Here is a 26400-nt window from a genome sequence, read left to right on the forward strand (position 1 = left end):
TGGGAACTAAGTGGAATAATTAAACAATCATACTTGCCCACCGTGCTTTAAAATTACTGGTTTTATTTTTTGCCGGCTAATAAGTTTCTCAACAGCTAGATTTGGGTCGGCTAGGCTATAGCGCCGAATCACAAAACTATTTTTTGTCCTTGGTGGCAATTTTAGTAGGTACTTGGCAAAACAGAAAAACAAAGAGCGAATTTTAGACTTTTCACGGTTTGCCAAGAGTTTCCAGAAAGAGGTTGCATATAATATATGAGGCAGAGCAGTAGCGTTGTAAATACTTGCCAGTAGTGAACGGTTAAATCTCAGAGTGGATTTAGCGATCAAAGCATAGGAGCTGGAAATTCGCCGTTCAAGTTGTGAGAATAGGAGGGATCGGGTATGCTGTAATGAGGTACCTATTGGAAGCCTCAGATATACTATTTTATCAACTAGTTTTACTGAGCAATCACCTATTGTGATATTAGTAGGAGGGTCATTCTTCCAATTGTAAAACAAAACTTTCGACTTTTGGGAGTTAAATCTCAGACCGCCATTTTCGTAATTGGACTGCAGAAATGAGAATATTTCTCAAAGACGGTTAAGCGTCCGGCTGAGATTCAGCGTGTCATCAGCATAGCATACCGGGGAGATGTCAATGGAACTGAGAATGCATGATGGAGGACAGCTATCTTGAGGTTCAATAATGTAATTGTTTAAGAAATTGGGGGATAAAACTGCTCCCTGACGGGCACCTTTGCGGATTGGTATCAAAGCTGACCGTGGTGCAGGCGGAAGGTGTCTATCGAGAGGAAGCTTGAGTCGCACGTGAAGGCGAACGATCGTTTAAGTTTTAGGCAAGAGGTGGCCTTGCACACAGGTCCCGCTGTTACAGCACAATAACCCTTAGGACAACCAGCTAAGAAGCCGTCCAACTCAGCTTTGTATCTTTCGTTGAGGGCTGGGTAAATAGCCACAAATTCTGACTCATAGTACGCCCACCATTCAAAAATCAGGGATAGCAGATGCGTACAAGGAATCATCGCTTTTAGAGGACAGAAAACGCCAAAGAAGAGAAGAATTCTTTTTGGCCCTTGCAGATTGAATATCAATCATCTTTTTTCTCTTAACTTTTAGCTCCTTCGCGAATTTTCTTTTCTTGAACAGGCGAATTGAATTGACTAGCCCCGAGTGGGGTCGTCCTCAAGAAATCCAAAGTTCAAGCCAGAATTTAGACTCAGAATGGGTATCCACTAACTCTGGATTTTTGGACCAGCCAGGAAGGGTAGGATGACGGGTTCTGCTTAGAGGGAAGTCAGCTTTTTCAGCACAGCGAAGGGCATGGCCAATTTCTGCGCAATATATGTCGACTAACAGTTGTGCTTCCTCCTTTGAAACAGCAGTCAATCTGGAGAGAAGATGGAAAGGGATAAGGATCTTACTAAGGACTCTGGCGGCTTCTTCTTGAAATAAAACAGGGTTAATTTTACACCAATGACGGCAAGACCTAGGAGGTGCCTTAGAAGTTGTTTGCTTTTGTGTATCGGAACTGTGGTAAAAAGTCGCGGCTGAGAAGTATATTGGTAAGTGATCAGATAGCTTAAAATCAAGCACAACCTTGACAGGCGAGATCCTGAGATATGCAGACGCTACGACATGATCAAGATCTGATACAGACGTTGATGTACGTACGTGAGTAAAATTTAAATCTTTGCACTTGAGATCAAACTGGTCTCCGAAATACTAAGCAACAGTGTAGAACGTAAAGACCTAAATTGGAGCGGTTCAGTAAAATCGTAATTGAAGTCACCAAGTAATATGCATTGAAGGCTTAAGGATCTAATTTGGTTAATACACTGGCCGAGTTTATCACTAGAAAAGTGAAAGGAGGCTCCGAAAGCTCATCATGGTAATTTGTTGGCAAATATACATTAATAAAAACACAACCCTCAACACGAACCGCTAGAAAATTATCATTATCTTCAAATACACTAGATATTAGAGTCAAACGAACGAAAGTGGCAATACCACAGGAGGGTCGGTCTTTTCCACTTATCTGTTTCACTGAAACCTTATAAACCGAAACTGAACTATTAAAACTAAGAATACTTTTACTGCGGCGTGTGACGAAATGTCCTTGTAAACAGATAACCTCATTTTGCTCAAATATCTCATTTAAAATCGGAATTTATTTGCGAACGAGCCATTAATTTTCCGCGACACACATTTAACTGCAGAAGCTTCAGATGTCAATTCTCTTGTGGTTTACTGCTTGAAGGACATTTGCACTATAACACGTGTGACTACCGATTTTGCAATCAACACAGGAATGTTGGCTCTCTGCATGGTTCATCTCACTTAGAACGATGTGCATTTGAGCCATATCTAGAGTATAAAGGTTCAGCCGTACACTGGGAAGCGAGGTGACCGATTTTGTGGCAGTTATAACACCGTCTTGGCAAGAACTTAAACGGATCAGCAGGTAGACACTCGTAGCCGATAATCACAGAAACACTCAGGAATTGTTGGAGCTCACTGATAGTGCCAAAATACTCTTTGAAAGAACGAGATTTCCGGCACTGTTCAGTCTTCATACTATACGAGATCACATTTTTTAGTCCCTCACAGTTCATATCCCCAGGGACATTTCGAAGAACAGCTATGTGCAGGGGTTCTCGAACAGTAATTTTGAGATGGGGCTTAGAAGATTCCTCCTTCTCAACGATTTTCACTGCTCTAGCTTTCGACCTGACCACAAGCTTTCATTCGTTTGTAGATTTCCGAAGTTCGCTTTTGTCATTTGCATTTTCACAGAAACTGCCTATGAAAGCTTTCCGGTCATTTTGGCCACTGAGTTTCTTGGGGGGACTTTTCTAGACAACAGAATAGGAAGGATCACTGGGCTTGGACGTTTAAGGTTCACTAAGACTGCTTGTGAAATTACTGACGGCTGGAGCGGACTGGGTAGCAAAAAAACTATCAAGCTTCCGAGAAAATTCATTTACTTTGACAGTAACTGTTGCATTCACCGCATCACCGATGAATGGAACCAAGCAGGAGTTAAAGAGGACAAATTTTGGCATGCTGACATTCGTTTTCGCGGCTGCTACTAGAAGTTTGCACATTTCAATGTTATTGTCTTCATCTTTAGAGATGGTCACAAGACAATTCGTAATATTCAGCTCAGTATGAAGGATTCGCTTTGCCTTTATAACGTCTTCATGCGTATGTAAGGTTGCCCCTACTTATCAGGGCTAATAAATTTTGGTAGCGTGTTACAAACTGAGGCTTGGGTAAGAAATCGGTACTCAGAATTCAGTGACAACTGATTTCTATTACTAAAGAAGATAAAAAGAAAAATATTCTAATTCTGATTAGGTTGAATATTTCTAAACCTCTTCTAGGTCTAATGTCTAATGGGCTACTTGTTCAATCCACCAATGTTTACCGAAAAGAAAAAGATTAAGTTAATTCTAGGCTATCGAATGTTTCTGCTTAAAAGAGTTACGCTTGAATAGCTAGTCAAGACTTGAGTTCTGGGTTATGAAAATCCTTTAGTTCAAACTATTGCTGAGCTAAGCTAAGAATAACCATGCTTGATTTTATTTCAATTTACATTAACCAACACCAAGAGAACCTCTTATTATTTCTTGAAAAGGGCTGTGTATTCCCTACACCTTTAGTAAGCTTTAACTTTCGTAGGTAAACTCTCAATTAAAAATAGCTGGACATAAAGGTGTGGAAATTCGTAATTTGAAAACATTGGTTCCCTTTTACCTAACCTCTCTGTATAAAAATCGAGGCCACCTTTGTATAAACTTACAGTACGGGTTAAACGAAGTGAAAGAATGATTAAAAAGGGAACAGTGTTCTTCTTCGTATAAACGTCTCGATATTGCACAAGGGGGGGAGGTAATGTTGTTGTCTGATAGTTCCAATTTTCGGATATAAGGTCTTTAGAAAGTCAAGCTAAGTCCCAAGGAACTCTAGGCTGAAAAGGGGAGCACAAAGGGCTCGTCTAACGTTGACTTCTTGGTTAAGGTTCCTTTCCTCTTTGAACCTTCAGTTATTCGAAGCTTAAATTTCTGGGAAGAAATTTAATTTAGCTTATTCTAACCTTAAAATGCTGTTTTGTCCAAATGGCTCAAGCCTTGTCTAAGTGGAAATACTACCGAGCTATAAACCCAAAATCACCAAATTATTGTAAAATGTTAGATTTCAGTACTAGTTGTTATTATTTTCTCCTATATACGTATTAAAGTTATCTCCAAGTGACAGAAATTTTTAGAGTTTTTCTTCTTATTTTAATTTTATCTTCAAACTTTTATCTCCAAGGGGAATTCAGACAGACAGTGGTAGTCTACCTTAATTACAAAGTAAAACACTTACTCCTTGTTTGATCCAAAAAAGACTACCTTGTTTCCGAGGCAAAACTACCCCGATTTGTCTCTCATCCGTTAAGTTATATTCTTTTTGCTACTTGATCTGTTTAGCTACCTTCCCTCTCTCCTAGTCAATCAACCACTTTTTGTTAAAGTAGTTTCTTTTCCAGTCTTTCAAGGCCTTGCGTTCCTTTTTGTTTCATTAAATAAAAAAAAACAAGTTTTTAATACTGAAAGTAAGGAGGGACATTAAAACTTAAACCGAACAGAAATTATTCTGTATATGAAAGGGACTGTCCCCTCCTCAACGCTTCGCTCTTTACGCTAAAATTGTTTATTGTTTTAAAAAATAAAGTTGTGAGACAGAGTCAAACTTTAGCGTAAAGAGCGAGGCGTTGAGGAGGGGACAGCCCCTTTCGTATATGGAATAATTCCTGTTCGTTTTAAGTTTTAATGTCGCTCCTTACTTTCAGTTTTAAAAACTTGATAATTTTTATTTAATTTCTGATCGTTTTTTAGTTAATGCAGCTTTTATTTTGGCTCACCGTCATTGAATAAGCAAACAAAATTTGCATAAAAATTTTACTTTTCTTTTGCTAAATGGATGTTTCTAAATTTGGTTATGACGTAATTTACAAATTAACCTACGTAGCTAACTTCTATATTTGTATATTTTTCTTCTGGCAAAAAATACAAAGTTGCAGATTTTTGCAGATATGAGCTTGAAACCTATGTAACAGGGTTTTCTGATACGCTGAATCTGACGGTGTGATTTTCATTAAAATTCTTTCACTTGTAGGGGATGATTCCCCCCTCTTTAAAAAATCGGGTAAATTTTCTCAGGCTCGTAGCCTTTGATGAATAATACTAAACTTAATAAAATTTATATATTTAGAATCAGCATTATAAACACATTCTTTTGGTACATTTATTGACATCAAAATTCCGTTGTTAAAAGTTTCGATTACTATTGAGCCGTATCGCTTGTTTTTTTTATTGTTTTTTTATTATGTATATGTTATTACGTATATGAGGAGGCTCTCCCCTAAGTCAATACAACGCTCTTTCCGTTAAAAGTTAAAAAAAATTTAATTCACAAACCCCTGAATCACAAAGGCCGTTTAATTAGAATAGATAGCTCTTTTGAAGGCACTAAAAAAAATGTAGCGTAAAGATCGAAGTATTAACTTGGGTGAGAACCCCCTCATATACGTCATAATTTCTGTTTGTGTTAAGATCTAATGTTGCTTCTTACTTTCAGTTGAAAAAACTTGTTTTTTTTATTTAATTTCTGATCGTTTTTTTGAATAATGCTTGGAAATCCGGCGCCCCCTTCATAGAAATGTCCCTTACCCCAACGAAACATCCTCCACGGAAAAACTCTCCAGAATAACCCCTTCCTCTAGCCCCCCCTTCCAGAAAAAAATCCTTCCTGAAAATGTCTGTATACTTCCCAATAACCAATAGATAATGCTGGCAAGTCTGGTGCCCCCTTCATGGCAATTTCCCTTCCCCCATGAAAACTTCCTTCAGGGACAGATCCTCCAACATAACCCCCGACCCATCTCCCCTTCACTACCAGAAAAAAAACCTCCTGAAAACTTCTGTACACTTCCCAATAGCCAATACTATATGTTAACATTGGCTAAAGTTCATAACTTTTAGCCCTCCCCCTGGGGACTTCGGGGGATTAAGTCATCCTAAAAGACATATTTATCATTTTTTAGACCATGCTGAACCAAATGGCTATCTCAAAGTTTTGATCAGGTGACTTTGGGAAAAAAATAAGCGTGGGAGGGGGCCCTAGTTGCCCTCCATTTTTTTGGTCACTTAAAAAGGGCACTAGAGCTTTTAATTTCCGTTCCAATGAGCCCTCCCACAATATTCTAGGACTACTGGGTCGATACGATCACCCCTGGAGGAAAAAACAAACAAAAAAACAAATAAACACGTGATCTTTCTTCTGGCAAAAAATGCAAAATTCCACATTTTTGTAGATAGGAGCTTGAAACCTCTACAGCAGGGTTCTCTGATAAGCTGAATATGATGGTGTGATTTTCATTAAGGTTCTATAACTTTTATGGGGTCTTTCCCCCTTTTTTTTGAAAATCAGCCAAATATTCTCAGGCGCGTAACTTTTGATGGGTAGCACTAAACTTGATTATTTGAAATCAGCATTGAAATCTGATTTTTTTTATGTATCTATTGGTATCAAAAACCCGTTTTCTAGAGTTTCGGTTACCATTGAGCCGGGTGGCTCCTTACTTACAGTTCGTTACCACGAACTGTTTGATAACCAAACTGGTCTAAATTAGGTCTTAAAATATTTATCAAGGGTTCAAAGTTCATTTGATTCTTGGACAGAGAAGTGTCACTACAAGATTTATGACTACTTACGCAAAGAGAAGTTATTTTCAAATTCAAGCTATTTTGAAATTGTCGCTATATTTCTGATCTAAGAAGCGAAAGAGAATTCCAAGCTTTAATAAAATTGAGTTACGAAATTTACACAAAATAAGGCCTCCTTACACGTATAAAAAGCAACACGCGCTTTCACGACACAGTCCAATTTTATTCCATCTGTAAGTGCTCTGGTAACACAATTCAATAACGGATTCAAAATATTTTTTTTTTCACTTTCAGCCATTGTAAGTCTAAGCGTAGTCAAATCTCAATATAAAATTGCTAAACAAAGACTTACCCGTAAGGGGGGCTTGTAAATGTATTCTATAGAATAGAATCCCATTCTGGTGTAAGTGAATTTTCAGGCATGTTCTGATATCGGTCTTGTGTTCTGCGCAGCGTATTCTTCGGACAACCTCTTTTATGTTTACCATCGGGTTCCCCGCTGTTTGCTATGCTAGGGAGACTACTTTCGTCCATCCACAATAGCGTTTTTTTTCGAATATCTTCGACAAACGGCTGGCCAGTCCTTCGACGATTTTTTTTATTGCTGACTTTCTGCTGCCAGCGAATCTCAAGAATACTTCTAAGGTAGGTATTCTCAAAAGTCTAAATGCACTTCTCTTGTGGCTGTTTTATCTTCCAACATTCACTTGAATTTAGCGAAATAGATATAACATTACTGTTAAGGAGTCTAGGCTTGAGTTTTAGCAAGTAATTTCCATTCTTCCAAACAAGTCGTCTAAAGAAATCGTCTTAAGTTGATTTCTTAGCACAAGCATTGTCAAAACTGCAGTATGACTTCAATGAAATGCAACAAGCTAGTAAGTCTTCCTACGTAGCTATTTACCACCTACCTGGTCTGAATGAAACAACAAGGCATCCCATACATAATGTGCTAGACTTAATAACAAACAAACTAGGTCTACGATCGGTGTTCGAGTCTGATATTGTGGATGTTAGTATTTTTGGAAAGCCCAGTAGGAGCTGAACCCCCCCCCCCAGTTGAAGTCGGATTTAAAAGCCCAACAGTAGCAAAAGAAGTATTGAAGAATCGGAGCAAGCTGAAAGGATCGAAATGTTTTGTAAGTGAAAGCCTTACTGGCTGCTAGGGGTGTAGTGGGTATGAGAAATGCTTGATCAGTGCAGGGCCATATCCTAACAAAGTCTGGCGATCAAGTAGTTAGAATTAAGGACCTATCAGAAGTTGTCTCGCTGAGCCGTCTTCAAGAAGCCAGGGTTCTGGCTAACAGACAAGAGAGTGACTAAACTGCTTTGGTGACAGTAAGGTGAACTGTTTGTTTCAAAATGACTCTGCTGAATAATAGACTATCTGATCTTGCAGAAAATTACTTTAATTTAGCTAATGTATGTGAACGAGGCCTTTGTGAACGTGATGGTGGGAATGAAAAAGTGAGTTCAGACCTGAGTATTCTTATTTCTAAGCATATTGATCCCTGTGATCTGAGACAAATTGAATCATCGAGTGGTTTTATCATAGCCACGTATAATTGTCAGGGGCTTGAAACTGCGTTTGATACACTACTTACCACAGTTAATATTACATAAAAAAAATATCTTTGTTTTGATGTATTATCACTAACTGAGACTTTCTTGAGTGAAATTTCGCCTTTAAGTTTGTATTCACTAGGAGGTTATTCTTTTTATTATAAAAATAGAACGCAGATGCGGAAAGGTGGATTAGGAATTTACGTGCGGGATGATATTTCTGTAACTGTAGAAGATACTTAATTTGTCTGGGTTGAAGGTCGGTTTGAGTCTTTTGTTGTTAATGTAAAAGAGTATGATGCTGAAATTTTGATTGCTATTATTTACTAGACACCTAGTTCAAACCCCACGGAAACTTCTCAGTATTTTGAGAATCTTTGTGAGAATCTTTATGCGGAAATTTTAACAACTATGCTATCATTTAGTTTTTTCCCCGTCGATTAACATCCCCAGACGAATTACAGAACGCAGATATTTGCGACCGGCTGAAATCATCAAATGTGCTAATTGCGCCAGGTTCAGATCATCTCCTTGCATTTGTAACAGTTTTGTTTAGCGGTTTATCATCATATCCAAATGACCAGCATAAAATTGAAGAGAAAATGAACCAAATTTAAAAAAAATTAAAAGATCATCAGGCAAAAAGAGTGAGAGACAAAAACAAATGCAAATACGTAGATTCAGACACAAAAACCGAAAAAGACTTGCATTGGAATAAGCAAACACCTGCCCAGACACACAGGCAAAAAGAGTGAGAGAGACAAAAACACATACAAACACGTACATTCAGACACACAAACCGAGAAAGACTTGTATTAGAATAAGCAAACACCCGCCCAGACACGCAGGCAAAAAGAGTGAGAGAGACAAAAACACAAACAAATACGTAAATTCAGACACAGAAGAATGGAGCGATGTTTTGAGTAAGAATGACCCTGAAGTAGGTTATGTTTTGTTTTCTGATAAGATTCGTGAAGCAATGCACCAGTTTTGCAAGATTGAAGGACCAAATGAGAATAGATCGAGAAAGAAAAATAATTTTAAACCTCCGTGGTTAACAAAGGAATTATGAAACATGATAAAATTAAGAAACAAGCTTTACAGTAGAATGTCGAAGAAACCGTCGAATGAAAATCGAGATATTTATGTTAGTTATCGAAATGTTGTCATTAAGAAAAAACGAGATGCTAAGAAGAATTATTTTTTAATGCCTTTGAACTTGCGAAGAATGATGTATCTTCAACGTGGAAAATTATTAATCGAATTTTGAGGCTAAATAAACATAAATATAATGAGATCCCTAACGAGGTAGTTAACCCGAATGGGGAAAAAATAGGAAATTATCAATCTATAGCTGATAGTTTTTGTAAATTTTTTACTGAAATTAGTCAAAATATTTCATCACTATTTGATAATGATATTGAGATAGAAGACGGAAGTCAAATTTCTTCAAATTTTGATAATAATGGAAGCATTTTTGTTTTTGAACTGGCCTCCACAAATGATTTGGAGAAGATAGTGAATTCTTTGGGACCATCAGAGGCTCCTGGAATTGATCATATGCCGAAACGGGTTCTAAAACATGTTTTACCAGTGATATCTCATATTTTGATTTTTTTTTAATCAGTTTGTCTTTTCAAAAGGGAATCGTTCCAAAAGGTCTAAGAAAAGCCGTATTATACCTTTATATAAGTATGGAAATAAGGAACAGATAAATAATTACCGCCCTATTTCAATTTTAACAATTATTTCGAAGATTTTTGAAAAAATAATGCATGATAAAATAAGTGAAATTGCGGAAGAAAATGAAATAATACCACCTAGCCAATATGGATTTTGGAAAGGGCATTCGACGGATCACGCGATTACCCATTTTATTTTCAAAGTGAAAGATTTTCTAGATACGGGTTTTTATACCCCAGCTTTATTTGTTGACCTGTCGAAAGCGTTTGATACAGTAAACCATAGCCTCTTAATTAGAAAGTTAAAGAAATATAAATTTCCCCCGTGGATTGTTAGTTGGATTGAGTTATATCTATCGGATAGGTCATAGGTCGTTATAGTTGGACCAAAAAGATCACGAGAGCACCTATTAACGTGTGGAATTCCACAGGGGTCGATTTTAGGGCCACTTCTCTACCTCATTTATACCACGGATATAGGAAATTTGGTGAAAGATTGTTTGACAATATCATTCGCAGATGATACAGTTTTATTAGTCCGAGCTTTAAGTGTTGAAACCCTTTTTAAGACCATGGAGAGCGCGTTGAATGATCAAATAAAATATACGAGGAGTAACTGTTTATTGATTAATAATAAAAAAACTAATTACATGATTTTTTATACTATTAGAAAGGTAAACAATGAACTATCTTTAACAGCTGATGAATATTTAATATATAGGGTTTCAAAATTTAAATATTTAGGTGTAATCATTGATGAATTATTTTCATGGAAAGCACATGTAAATTAAATATCTATAAAAATTGCAGGAGGAGCTGGGATTTTGTATAGACCAAAAAATTTCCTTCCGCAAAAAGTTTGGCGAACCCTTTATTTTACTCTCGTTTATCCTTATATGCATTATAGTTGTTACGTTTAGGCTAATTCTTTCTATTATAATTAAAACACAATTCATAGCTTACATAATACAGCTGTAAAATCAATTTAATTTATCAAACTTAATACTATACAGGTTTTGCTTAAATCTCAATTACTAACAGTAAGACAAATTTGCCAGCTCCAAACTGCTGTTTTCATGTATAAATACTTGAATAGTCTAGCACCCCCGGACTAACACAACTTGTCCTTTTTCATTTATCGTCATATTATCATACTTATCCAACGTCGTCATATACACATTTTTCTCTTATCTCGGATATTTGTCATACGCAAAGAGCAGCCTTTTCTATCAAATACGTTGGAGTGAAACTATGGAACAGTATTCCGCTGGAAATAAAAGATTCCGTTTCAGTTACGTCATTTCGATATAATTACAAGAAACATCTTCTTTCCACTAGTTCTTTCTACTACTCTTTCTACTTCTTTCTACTTCTTTCTTCTTTCTTTTTTTGTCAATTTGTTGTTTGTCAGTTATTAGTGATAGTATTTGTATAAATATTCGAGTTTTTTTTAAAACTTTTTTTGTCAATTTGTTGCTTGTCAATTACTAGAAACATTTCGATATAATTACTAGAAACAGTTTCTTTCTACTAGTACAAATGAATAGTTTTTAGGAGGATTTTCTCTTTTTTTATATAGTGCTTAGTGCCTTTCCTCAGTTTTTTTTCAAAGTTTGTTTTTTTGTCAATTCCCCGTAGTAGCATAATATCTGTAGGCATGAATATATAATGAGTCGGAGGTAATAGGCTTGAGACTGTCTCTGCAGGATTTCGACTCTTGTTGATAGAAGAGCATCGCCAAGTGCTAAAAACCATGTTGTGACCAAGATGGGCCCAGGATTGCAAAAGGCCTCCATTCATAGAGGTCCCAGGGACTTCTTGCTGTCCGGTTCTAAGCAGGCTTAAGCACTTCGGTGTAGACTTGAGAAGATATGTGATCCCCGTCCTGCACAGGTATCAGGGATCATTGCTTTTCCTGAGGCGAAAATAATTTCAATAATTTAAAGAACATGAAAATTGGAACTCAGACGATTCGAACTGGATTTATTAGGAATTTCAGAAACTCATATCCCAGGGGTAGGAAGCATGAAGTTAGGTGATATAGAATTGTTTACTCAGGCAGGAAGGATGGGGTACATAGACAGGGAGTAGGGCTCATGATGAATAAGGAAGCTGCTAAGTCTTGTTTAGGCTGGGAAGGTATTAATAATAGAATATTAATTGTTCATTTTATGACTAGAAAGTTCTGGGTATCAGTTATAGTAGTATACGCCCCTGTAGAACCGACTGACGGAGATACTAGTGACTCGGATGGATTTTACCTACAGTTACAGGAGCAAATAGACAGGGTCCCAGGTAGAAATATGATGTTATTACTGGGAAATTTTAACACTCAGGTTGGTAGAAATAAAGATAGATGGTATCCCAGCTTAGGTAAATTTAGTGTAGGAAAACAAAACAGTAATGGCTACAGACTTTTACAGTTTTGTAAGTATAACAATCTAATTATAAGCAATACGGTGTTTGATCATATCACGTGATGATAAGACAACAAACCTTATTGATTATGTTATAGTAAACCAAAGACTGGCAGGATCAATACAAGATACTAGGGTATATAGGAGTGCTGTTATTGATGTTAAAAGTAAAGATCACCATCTAGTAGTGTCAAGGGTTAATTTAAAGATGAAATATCGGAAGGGTAACTACCTTCCGGAAGGTTATGATGTTGGTAAAGTCCAGGATGAGAATTTGAGAGAAACTTTCCAGGAACAGTTGAATACTAAACTTGAGAGTTTAAAATTTGATAATGTGGAAGATGGTTGGAATAATTTTAGACAAATAATTTGTGAAGTCGCGGAAGATGTATTAAGGACGAAAGCTGGGAAAAGAGCTAAGAATACTAGTGGTATGGCTGTATGTTGATTTGGTAGGATGAAGAACCCTTAACAGAATCATGTGTTTGACAGATCATACAAAAACAAAAGGAATGCTTCGAAAACGTATGAAGAACTGCATTGCGAACTAAGAATGTATGAAGTGGAGGCCATGGATAAAATTCCCGTGGATCTGGAAGATGCAGCTAGACAGCATAATATTAAAATAATGTAATGGCGTTTTAATAAATTGAGAGGGAGTAGTCAATCCAGACTTGGACCAGTTAAAGAGACGAACAGGGCCGCAATTAGTGATAAGAAAAAAACTAAAGAGAGATGGGTCGAACATTTTGAGAACCTGCTTAGCCAAGGTAGAGTTGCTGGAAAAAATATAAGGAAAATGAAAAAGTTTGTGATACCTTGGATGTGAAGGAAGATTTGTTTCGTGAGGAGGAATTAGCAACAGTACTAAAAGGATTAAAGAATAATAAGGCTCCACGTGCTGATAGGGTGGTAAATGAGTTTCTTAAATATGGTGGCTCTGAGGTTAGAAATAATTTACTGAAGATTATGAATATGATTTTTGAAAAATGGGAAGTACCTGACGATTTTGGGAAAACCTTAATTAAGCCATTTTATAAGAAAGGTGATAAAAGTGAGTGTGGTAATTATCGAGGCAGTTGGTTTTGTATTAAATCAGGAGTTAAGCAGGGTTGTGTTCTATCCCCCTTTGTATGGATTATTTTGATGGACTTTGTTTAAGGAGCACAGGAAAGGCAATGGGAGACCACGGAATCAAATGGGGAGGAAAAAGTCTCCTGGACTTGGATTTGATGATTTAAGCATCCTAGATGAAAGTGTGAGAAAAATGATTGAACTTCTAGAGGTTTTGTGAGTTTAGTATGCTCGAATTGGTTTGAAAGTTGATTTTAAGAAGACTAAATCATTAAGTCAAAGGATAAATGAAGAAAAAAAGGTGACGTTGGGTAATGAAAAGATTGATGAGGTTGGCAGCTTCACTGACACTGGTAGTGTTATTAGTAGAGATGGTGGGAGCAGTGAAGATGTTAAATATAGAATAGCCAATGCTCAAGGTGTTTTTTCACAGTTAAAAAAAGTCTGGAAGAATAGGAAGATAAGTCTGCAAACCAAGATTAGAATATTAGAAGCTACAGTGATGACAGTGGTCAAATATGGCTCTGAAGCATGGACGCTCCGAAAAGCGGATAAAGATTTGCTAGATGTTTTCCAGAGAAATTGCTTAAGGATTGTTCTGGGTACCCGGCTGACTGACCGTATTTCAAGCAACAGGCTGTATGAAAAATGTGGTTCAATACCGCTCTCTAGGGCTGTAATGAAAGAAAGGTTGAGGTGGCTAGGGCATATTGTGCGGATGAAGGATGACAGATTGCCGAAGATTGTTCTTTTCGGCCAATCTTCTAGGCCTAAACGGAAAGCAGGTTGTCCCCGTCTGGGGTGGGAGGACGTCATAAAGAAAGATATAAACGAAATGGGAACTTCTTGGGAAGGTGTAAAAAGGGAGGATTTGAATAGATTGGGATGGAGGAGGAGCGTGCGTAGCTGTGTTGGCCTCAGGCAGCTTGGTGCTGCGGTGAGTTGTTAGTAGTAGTAGTAGTAATGTTGCTTGTCAATGATTAATGATAGTATTTGTATGAATATTCGAGTTCTCAAGGGGCTACATTTAGGCCCTAGGGATCATTGGTCAGTCCCTGGAGTTGTGCTTTATTTGTGGATTTATATTAAATGAAGTAAAAGTACAAAAAAAGTAAAATAAAGTCAAGACTGAGACTATTGAACGCAGAGTTGGCGTGTTCTCTTCTACATTTAATCTCAGTCCCAAGTCATTTAAACTCGGTAACCTGTTCTGCTGGTCTTTGGTTGTATGTCAGGATAAGTGGGGAGTTCGTTATGGACATGCTCTTTGTCTTCTCGACACTAAAGGGCAGTCCTAAACATTTTGCTCTTTCTCCTATGGTGTCTAACACTACTTGTAATTTTCTTTTCGATTTTTCCAGCAGCGCTACGTCAACGGAAAAATCCAAATTGCTAAGCTGTTGGATGGTCTGTTTTAAACCATATCCTTTCATCTATTTAAGGACGTAATGCATGACAATCACAAACAAAATCAGGGACAGAACGCGACCTTGTCTGACTCCAGACATGATTTTGAAGAATCTAGTCTCACACGTTTCTGTCTTGATATAATGTTCAGTGGCAGCTTATTAAGCAGTAAATGTCTTCATTATCTTTTCCGTAGAACCTTATGATATACCAGAGATTTCCTCTGCAGATCGATTCAAAGACCTTCTCAAGGTCGATAAATAATAAATACAGCTTCACATACATTAATTCCATTCATTTGATTCTACAACGAGTGTTTTGAGAATAAGGTGCATGACCTTTTGGAGCAGAATCCCTATTGTTCCTCACATAAATGGAAATCCAGCGCTCTACTAATCCTATCCAGTATTATGACTGCGACTAGCTTTCCAGAGACAGACAGTAAATTGATGTCTCTATAATTGATATACTCCAGAGCACCTCCTTTCTTGAACACCTTAACAAGAACACCTTCCATTCAGTCCTTCGGCATGGCTTCTGTTCTCCATGTAACAATGAACAATGTTGTCCACATTGTTAGGCTTGTCAAGACAGAAGATTTAATAATTTCTACTCCAGTACCATCTATTCCGAGAGCTTTTCCGTTTCTAGACTTTATGAAACATAAAACTTTAGGGAGTGGATTTTTTCTTATGTTAATTCACTTGTAAAACAAAAAGTAGAAGTCACGCCTTTCTCTCCCTCTCTGAACCTGTAGCCATGCCAACCAATCAATCAGGTATGTTTTAACCGGGTATGTGTTTTTTTAGTATTATCTTTTTTTCTTGATAATTAAGGCTCCCGTGTGTGAAGCAGACATGCTCAGTCTTTTATTATTATTTGGGTATAAAAAAAGAGTCTATAAAAGAGTTGTTTTTTTTTGCAAGTTCACTGTCTTACTAAAAGTTTAACCTGTTTTAAGTTTTTTTTTTGGTTCACTTTAATTATAAGAAAACTAAACAGTGATTTAAAGTAAGAACTAAAAATTGTCTTGTTTAGAGTGAACTATCACACCACTCAGCCACCTATTAGTTGTAAATACACAATTAATGATATAGCACACTCAATTATCAAGCAACTGGAATTGTTTTTTTTCTCAATACTTGAAAAATATTCCGGGGAAAGAGCCAGGGCCGTATCCAGGATTTTTTTTTCGGGAAAGGGGGGGGGGGTGTACGAAAAGATAAGAACCGTATCAAAAAAATTTTCATGTTAATTTTTGTTACATTTTTTACGAGTTGGACAAACATTACGGGGGGGCTCAAACCTCCTAACCCTGCTCCCCTGGATACTACCTTGGCAAAAGCCTCATGATAAAAAGTTTAAATTTGTTTATCTCAATACTTCCAAGATAGGGTAATTTAGTTGTATTCACTTTCAAAAAGAAATTTCTTTGCTTTCCGAAATGGGTGTGCGCACAAAACTTTATATATCAGTTTAGATATATAATATCAGTTTAGAATGAAGCCATATTTCATGTAAAACTTCATTAACAGTGACTATCTTTTGAGCTTTTTTTGAACTCGGCCTAATAGTAAACAGCCCCCACGCCCCAAAAAAGGAATTTAGATAACTATTAATGCATCAAAAGAATTCACTTTTTATGCTGATTAAAAAAAAAAAATCGCTAAGTTTCGCGTTGCCCATCAAAAAGCTACGCACCTGAGAAAATTTGCAGAAAGAAAAAAACAGAAAAAAAGATTGAAAAAAATAGAAAACCCCATAGAGGGTTCAAGCTCCTATCTACAATATCAGGAATATGATGGATTATTATTATTTTTTTTTTGTATTTTTTTTACAGGGGTGATCAGAATGAGAGGGGTCCAGTTTTAAATGGTCAGATGGGTGCATAAATGGAGCTCCTAGTCTATCGCACCTGGCCAATGCGGTCACCTGTTTCTACCGGTTGGCTGGCAAGATTTCCACGAAACACCCTCGCACTTTCAATGGTCAGATAGGGGAATAGCATGGGCTTTTAAATTGTCATATAGGGGTTGTATGAATGGAGCTCCTGGTCCTTTGCACCTAGGCAATGTGGTACCTTTTTCTACCGGTCGGCTAGCAAGATTCCCACGACACACCTTCGTACTTTAAACGTTCAGTTAGGGAAATTAACATAGGATTCAAAGGGTCAGGTAGGGAGCCTATAAGTGGAGCTCCCAGTCCCTCGCACCTGGGCAATCCAGTCAGCTGGCAAGATTCCCATGACAGCCCTTGTTTACAGGTGTAATATGGATGACGTAGTTTTTTGTAACCTAGCGTCAGGACCCATGGGGAATCCCCGTTTGTAACGTAACGACGGTGCATATCTTACGCATTGTCATTATATATCTCACGTAATGACAATTTGGAAATAACTTAATGACGGCGCACACCTTGCGTAATGACGGCGCACACCTTACGTAATGGCAGTGGGCCTTACGTAATGATAGCTTACACATCACTGTCACATAATATTTTTTTGACATTCTATTTTTCTTCGAAACGTTCAAGGCATTTCTTATTTCTTTTAACTTAATGGCGGCACACACTTTATGTAAGGACGGTGCGTATCTTATTTAATGACGGAAGACACATCACTGTCACATAATACTTTTTTGGGATTTTATTTTCCCTCGAAATGTTCAAAGTCTTTTTTCTTTAGTTCTTTGTCCTTGCTAGGATTCGAAAGATCAATTCCCTTGCAATGGAACAGCGCCTCAAGCATCAGGACCAACAAGCTATATCAAGAATTCTGTATTGAGAACTAGATTCTAAAAATAGCCTATAACACGCAAGGAAATTTCCAATTTTTCACACACGCTAGAATGTCATATTTCTTGCACCTGCGACAATTGGCATAAAAATGGAAAACTTATATTTTCATATATTATTGTTCTCAATATATTTTTAGCAATAAAAGAAAGAAGGGGTGCTTAAGATGTGTAAACACCTAGGTAAAATAGGCGTATCCTAAACAATATGTCTACGGGATTAAGCTTATTGTAAATAAAATTTTTATAGATAAAAACAAATTGGAAACAATATTAAAACAATGAAAAAGCAGGTAAAAAACACAACAAACAAACAAAGTACCAGGAATTAGACTTGAAATCGGTTATAAACTACAAATCTAGTTAAAAAAGCCTTTCTTCTCGGTATTTCCGAGGGCCCTTAATGAAAATACAAAGTTTTATGAGCCAAGACTATGAATATTTCACACCACCATGACACCACCATGACATCCGAAAAAAATTTTCGGACATTTCTTGTTAAAATCATGCTTTCAATCCATTGATTCGAGTTTTCGCGAGCCACAGCAACATTACACGGCTGCCCCCTACCATACGTGTGACATTGAACAACAGAACTTGGAATTTCATTACCGGAACGTAATATTCCAAGCAATTCACGCCACAGAACCACATTCTTACAGCACTGCGGCAACTTACGACACACGTCATCCTCATTTTAAGCGTCTTCTAGCGTTTGAACATCTTCCATGGATATATTTTCTGTTGCTATTGTTTTCCAACGATTCCCAGCCCTGTGCCACACTATTACTGCTCTGCTTCACCCTCTGACATACCATTATTATTCCTAAAACATTTTTCAGACATTTCTTGTCAAATATTATGCTTTCAATCCATTGATTCGAGTTATTCGCCAGCCTTGACTTTCATAATAACCTACGAAAGACACCCCGCCACCGTGACATTACACGCCTGCCCCCTTCCCTACTATCTACGTAGCATAAAACACCGGACTCGGCATTTTACTACCTAAATGTGATACTCCAAGCAATTCAGGCCACAGTACCACACTCTTACTGCTCCATGGCACCTTGCAACACACGTCACCAACATTTTAAGCGTCGTCTTTTCAGTCATTTTACAGACATTTCTTGTCAAAAATTACGCTTCAATTCATTAATTTATGTTGTTTATTTCGCAAACCTAGCCTTTCATAATAACCTCCAAAACACTCCACACCACCATGGCATTACATGCCTGTCATGCATTTCATTAGCAGAACGTGACACTTCAAGCAATTCTCGATACTGTGTTACAGTATTACTACTTTGCAGCATCCCTCTGACATCACATCACTATTTCTAAGACACTTTTCAGACATTTCTTGTTAAAAACTATAAATTCAACCCAATGATTCAAGTTTGTGACGAGGCAAGCCCATTATGATAATCTTCAAAACACTCCCAAACCACCAGGCCATTACACGCCAGCCATTCATGTGACACACCTCATTATCACCCCTAGGATGTTTTCAAAATTTTCACTCCAAAAATAAGCTTAAGAATCTAAATTAAACACTATATAGTTTTTTGAACAATGGGATTTGATTTCCTTAGAAGCAACAAGTTTTCTCTTAAAACGAACAAAAGTTTTACTCAATATTATGAAACTTATCTTTGAAGTAACAGGATTTTTCCTAATAGTAACACACTTTTTTCTAATAGCAGCAAGTTTTTCGTCAAAGATAACAAATTTCTTTTAGAATTAACAATTATCTGTTAATGCTAACATTTTTTTTTGAGTAGCAAGTTTTTCTTAACACTAACAAATATTTTCTTAGAATTAACAGCATTTTCCTTAATACTAACAAAGCTTCTACTTAGTGCTATCAAAATTTTCTTGGAAGTAACAACTTTTTCCTTAAAACTAACAAAGTTTTGTTTAATACCATCAAATTTCTCTTGGAAGTAACAGCTTTTTCTTAATAGTAAGAAATTTTTTTCTAATAGCAGCAAGTTTTTCCAAGGCCGTATCCAGGATTTTCTTTTCGGGGGGGGGGGTTACTAATTTTTGACTTTTTCGGGGGGGGGGGTACTAATTTTTGACTCATTTTTCGACTAATTATACTGATTTTTACCTAGATTTTACTAATTTTCGACTTATTTTCGACTCGGTCAAAAATTCCGGGGGGGGGGGTCAAACCGGGTAACCCCCCCCCCCCTGGATACGGCCTTGAGTTTTTACGTCAAAGATAACAAATTTCTCTTTTATGTAACAATTTTCTGTTTATACTAGCAAGTTTTCTATCAGAACTAGCAATTTTTTCTTAACACTAACAAACTTTTTCTTAGAAGTAACAACTTGATTCCTTAATACTAACAAATTTTTACTTAATACGATCAAATTTCTCTTGGAAGTAACAGGTTTTTTCTTAATAGTAACAAATTTTTTCTAACAGCAGCACGTTTTCCGTCAAAGATAACAAATTTATTTTATATGTAGCAATTTTCTGTTCATGCTAAGAAGTTTTCTGTTAGAATTAACAATTTTTCATTTTTTTCTTAGAAGTAACAAGTTTCTCCCTAACACTAATATAGTTTTCCTTTATACTAACAATTTTTTTTCTTATAAGTAACAACTTGTTCCTTAATACTAAAAAAGTTTTACTTAATACTATCAAATTTCTCTTGGAAGTAACAGGTTTTTCTTAATGGTAAGTAATTTTTTATAATAGCTGCAAGTATTCCGTCAAAGTAACAACGTTCTCTAGGAAGTAGCAGTTTTTCGTTTGTTTCAACAAGTTGTCTCCTAGAGATTGAAATTTTTTCTTAATACTTACAAATCTGTGTCTAATAAGTGGAAACTTCTTAATCGATGATTACCAATTTCTACTTGATACTAACCAATTGCTTCTTAGAATTTTTTCTAATAGCAGCCAGTTTTCCGTCAAAGATAACACACTTCTCTTAGAAGTATCAATTTTCCGTTTACTCAAACTTGTTTTCTATTAGAAGTAGCAAGTTTTTCTTAACACTAACACATTTTCTTAGAAGTAACAAGTTTTTCCTTAATACTAACAAAGTTTTACTTAATACTAAGAATTTTTTCTTAGAAGTAACAGCTTTCTCCTTAATACCAACATGCTAACAAGTTTTCTGTTAGAATTAGCTAGTTTTTCTTAAAACTAAAAATTTTTTCTTAGAAGTAACAAGTTTTTTTCCCTTAATACTAACAGTCTTATTAAACACTAACAAATTTTTCTAAGAACTAAATAAACTCTGTTAGTTTTTAGGAAAAACTTGTTACTTCTAAGAAAAAATTTATTGGTGTAAAAAAAAACTTGCTACTTCTAACTGAAAACTTGTTAGCGCAAACAGAAAATCATGACTTCTAAGGGAAATATGTTGTCTTTAACGGAGAGCTTGTTTCTATTAGAAAAAATTTCTTATTGTGAAGAAAAACCTTTTACTTCCATGAAAAATTTGTTAATATTAGGTAGAACATTCTTTGTATTAAGGAAAAAGCTGTTATGTCTAAGAAATTTTTTTTAGCATTAAATATCAAATTTTTTAGTATTGAGGAAAAAGTTGTTACTTCTTAGAAAAATTTGTTAGTGTTTAATAAGACTGTTAGTATTAAGGGAAAACAAACTTGTTACTTCTAAGAAAAAATTGTTAGTTTTAAGAAAAACTTGCTACTTCTAGCAGAAAACTTGTTAGCGTGAACAGAAAATTGCTACTTGTAAAAGAAATTTGTTATCTTTGACCGAAAACTTGCTGGTATTAGAAAACAATCATTTTCAACAGCCTTTTAAATTCGCTTACGTTACAACTGCTTTAAATTTCCCCACCTAACTAATTCCATAGCTTAAGACCTAAAAAAACTATAGAAAACCACGACATAGACTTAACCAAAAGGCTAACGTAATTTTTATTCATCGACCTTATAACATGGGATTTTACCCCCCATTAACATGCGTTAACACACCTAGAAAATAAGCAGACTTACATTTGACGCAATTATACATGAGAACGTAATGCATATGACCTATTGGTAGAACGCGTCAAACCCCAAACAACATCAGAACGCCAGTAAAAAATCACAGAGAGCAGTCACTGGAAGCATGTTCAACTTAACCTACAACAATATCAAAATAACAATATTTTGTATAACTCGAACAAGGTGAAGGATTGAGAAGAAAATTCCCAATCATATTGAACTACAAAACAAAATGCAAGGGTGATTAAACGGAAATTATAGGTGTAGGCTGATTCGGTGTTTAGGTGACTCAGATTTTTTTTTGTCAAAAACTAAAATAAATTCTGGATTCATAACACGTCAAGTCTTAGCAAAAATAACTACAATTACATATGATAAATATGAAAAAATAGGTATTTGTATGATAAACACCCTACCGCTCAAGTTGTTCATTAATTGACACATATAGAAACTGTTTTTTTTTCGTTAGTTTCTTTCAGCTTAGCGTGAAACAAGGTAAAGAAAAGTGACAGAATAGATGGGAAATCTATAATTTAGGCTGTATATCTCCACATTAGGGGTGTGAGGGTTAAGTATTTGGACAGTTTGAAGTTAGAAAACAATTCTTACTACATAATATGCAGAATAATTGTACCCAACACATTAGGCATGCAGACATGCTATACTTTACCCCCACCCCCCTAATATGCAAATATATACCCCAAATTTGTTTCTAAAGTATTATATTTTTATCCTACTTTGGTATATTTCATTAGGATTGAGCGTCAGAGAAACATATTAGATGAATATTAGGTAGGACGTATATCATACAAGTACATCATCGACTATTCTTTTTTGGGACCAAACTCTCTTTCAGGCTGAATCCTAAACACAGTCATCTACCTTCTTTGGTTCTAGCTGCCATTTCTCTACATTATGTTGGAATATGCCCCTCAAACGGTGTCTTTGAAAAGCATATTTACGAGAACATACTTCAATATTTTTCTAGGAGTTCGGGCAAAACTAAGCACTGAAGAGGCTAATAGGGCGTGCCATGTAATTTTGGAAATTGAAAGATCAAGAAGAGGTGCTGAATTGCTTAAATGCAAGGATTATGAAATGTTTGGAAAGCTCATGATAGAAAGCCACAATTCCTTAAGGTGAGTTGTGTCTATTTTATTATGTTGAACTAGGTATTAAGCTACATACTTAATTGTAACCCATTTTACACATTTACTTAATATATTGCTTTCTTAACTATTCTCCGAAGCTACCCTACCAAAAAACTACTGAGTTAAGCGATACTAAAAGAGAATTCCATCTAAACTCTCAAATGATTCGTGGTAACGAACTCAAAGTGAGGAGTGAGTCGGGCTAAAAGAAAACGACTCTTAAAAAACGGAAATTCTAAGAAAAGTCAGAATTTATAGTAAAAATTAAAAATAAAGTCATAATTATAGTCGAATTTTCAGTCAAAATTATAGTAAATTTATAGTTAAAATTAAGGGTCAAAATAAAGTAAAAATACATAATTATATTCCGTTTTTTAGAGTTCCAGTTACTATTGAGCCGGGTCGCTCCTTACTTACAGTTCGTTACCACAAACTGTTCGACCAAAAGATTAAATGGCAACTATTCCCCCTCCCATGTAACTTTTTCCCCAAGACATTCAAACAAAATTCTTAGCTAGCCATTTTTTTAGCATAGTTTTAATGCCAATAACTACGCCATTGGTGATGACAGAGCTTTCCGTACTCCATGGGAAAATGGCTGTAAGTTATGTAACTTGCCCATTTTTTACATATAGTGTTTTCTATTGGGAAACTCATGATCTTTTTCGGGGGGGGGGATTTTGTGATGGTTGATTCTCATCGGAGAGAATTTTTGGAGGGAAGGAAAGTCTCCAGGGATAATTCTCTAGGGGAAATTTTACATGGGGGCGAGGGAAGGGGATTTTCTGGCATGATATGAAAAGGTGTTTTTTTTCTGCTGAAAGTGAGGAGAAACCATAAAACTTAAAACGAACGGAAATTATTCCTTACATGAGGAGTATCCCTTTCTCCATTCCTGCTCTTTGCGCTAAAGTCTGACTTTTTCTATAATTCTTTATAAAAGACTGTTCAATCACAAAGGACGTTGAATTTGAATGAAAATTATTTTGAAAGAACTTTAAGACTTTAGCGTAAAGAGGGTTGAGGATGGGGCAGTCCCCCCCCCCCCAAAAAAAAAAATTTTTTTTTTCGTTTTAACTTCAATTGTCACTCCTTCCTTTCAGTTTTATCAGTTATAGAGCCAAAAAGTGGTCTTCATATAGAACGGATGGTCGTATGAAGTTGGAGAAGAGATGATGAGATTCCTTTATTGATCAATTCACAAAACAACAAATCAAATTAAACACACATAGCCACTACCAGAAGGTCAAATAGCCTGTGTGTAGTGACTCAATTAATTAATTAATTAATTAGATACACTAAAAAAAGAAGAAAAATAATAAGAAGAAAAAAGAAAAGAGAAGAAAGAGAAAGAAAAAAACTAAACCCTCACAAGGGACCTGCTCTCATCCTGTATCTAGATTAAGTAAGAACTTTTTAAGCTTTGATTTAAATGAAGAAACTGATTCAGAGCCCGTAATGCTTTCCGGGAGGTTATTCCAGAGGGTTACAGTTACGTGACGGGACACATGAACTGATCTCACTATTTTTTTTTGTTCTCATATACTAGCTTATCCGTATTCTTAGCATGATAAGAATGATAGTCAGAATTAGTAGAAAAAATGTCCACAAAACAAGCTGGCGAAACACCATTTAAACATTGGTATACCAGTGTTAATAGCTGGTGATTCCATTAGTGACCGACATTCAAAATTTAAAAATGGGAATAACAAATATTTGTATCACTAAAATTAACACATTCCACTAAAAGACGAATTGCTTTATTCTGAATCGTCTGGATTTTTCTATCATTAGCATAAAAATTGCTTGCCCAAAGAGGACACCAATATGCAATATAAGGTTGGATAATTATACTATAAATAATCTTTAAAACTGAAACAGGGAAAAATTATGAAAACGACGAAGTAAACATAGGCCTCTTGCTTCCTTGGACGATAAAATTTCACTGTGTTTCTTCCAATTTAAATAACAATCAACAAAAAACCCCAAATACCTCATTTACAAAACTTGATTAATAATAGTACCACCAAGTCAAATACGGTCCAAAGAACTTCTCACAACACCGGCACGGTTAAAAATAATATAATTAGTTTCACTAATATTAACACTTAAAAAACTGAGACTAGTAAATGTCTTCAGATACTGCAGGGCATCATTTGCGCGAACTACGAGATCTAGAAGGTTCGCCTCTGCAGTTGTTATTGCTGTGTCATCTGCAAATGCTGTAAGAACTGCACCAGGATGATAAAATCTTAACATATCAAGAGATACTAGAAATAAAAGCAGTCCCAGAACAGATCCTTGAGGAACTCCACAATTTACTTGTGATTCAGTGCTTGTAGCATTATCAATCGCAACCCGTATTGATCTTCCATGCTAATAAGATCTAAACCACTGAAGACAGTTAACCCTGATTCTCAAATCACCAAGTATACGCAGCAATAATTCAAAATCAACCGTATCGAAAGCCTTTTTTAAATCAATAAAAATTGTTAACGGAACTTTTTTCACTTCCAAATGTAATGTTGATATTATCAATCAATTGATGCAACGTATGACTCATTGAGTGGCCCTTTCTAAATCCAAACTGAGTATTGCATAGTGATCTTAAGGACTCAAGATATCTATATAGTCGCCCATTCAAAGTTTTCTCAAAAATCTTTGAAAATAAAGGTAGGATTGATATTGGTCTCCAATTAGTCATCTCTTGCTTATTTCCACTATTGTGCAGCGGTATGACTCTTGCCTGATTTTGAGAATCTGGAAAATGGCCATTCTCCACTGAAAGATTAATCAAAAATAAAATAGATGGTAATAAATAGCATGCAACTGCTTTTAAGGCTTTCTGACTTAAGCCATCTATCCCTGCAGAATTCGACTTAATTGTCTTAATAACCTTTTCAAGTTACAGCATAGTACAGGACTCGATAACCATTGCATTTCCAGACTGCTCGATAACCAGACCCTCTTTCATCAATGAAGCCTTCACTCACGCTCTTATCACTAGACTGAGCAATATCACTTTTAATTAAAGTCCCAATCTGTGGAAAATATTTACAAAACTCATCAGCAATATGCTTCGGTTCAATCACTTGTTTTCCATTCACTAAAATATCATCAATTTTTACGTTCACCCTTCAATTCGTTATTTATAATTTGCCAAGTACTTTTTGTATCACCAGCATCTTCACTAAACGTTTCAAAATAATAATTTCTGACAGCGGGTCTCCTCAGAGAATTCACCAAATTCTTTGCTCGCCTGAATCTTTCCAAGTCTTCTTGTGTATTAGATTTGAGATACAAACGGTAAAGCTTATTTCTTTCTTCAGTATTTACAATTATGGCAGCATTATTCCATGGTTTTCTAGTCTCTTTTTTCCTTTTCTTCACAATTTTATCGGGGAGCAGGAATCATACACCGGTAAAAGCACATTTAAAAATTTATCGAAAGCAACTGAGACATCTTCCGTTTCTTCTAAGACTGCATCCCATGATATACAACTAATAGCCTCCTGAAATCTTCTCAAATTTGCCAACTTAAGTTGCCTCATTTTCATTTTTTTGTTGACTCCCAGACTTCTCTTCACTCTAAGACTTGAATGAACAAATTACAGGGAGATCAG

General features: G+C 36.0%; 1 protein-coding gene across 2 annotated transcripts in view; it reads left to right on the forward strand.

Annotated features, from left to right (window-relative positions):
- LOC148944911 (galactokinase-like) overlaps positions 1-26400 on the forward strand; it is a 106060-nt gene that overhangs the window by 60558 nt on the left and 19102 nt on the right. For both annotated transcript variants that reach the window (XM_089099532.1, XM_089099531.1), the window contains exon 7: positions 22615-22765. In XM_089099532.1, the coding sequence (XP_088955658.1) occupies positions 22615-22765 (151 nt within the window). The remainder of the gene's footprint in view (positions 1-22614; positions 22766-26400) is intronic.

This window comes from Artemia sp. Qi Xiang Cuo, chromosome 13 (genome assembly GCF_049724085.1).
Source record: "Artemia sp. Qi Xiang Cuo chromosome 13, ASM4972408v1, whole genome shotgun sequence".
Classification (NCBI taxonomy): Eukaryota; Metazoa; Arthropoda; class Branchiopoda; order Anostraca; family Artemiidae; genus Artemia; species Artemia sp. Qi Xiang Cuo.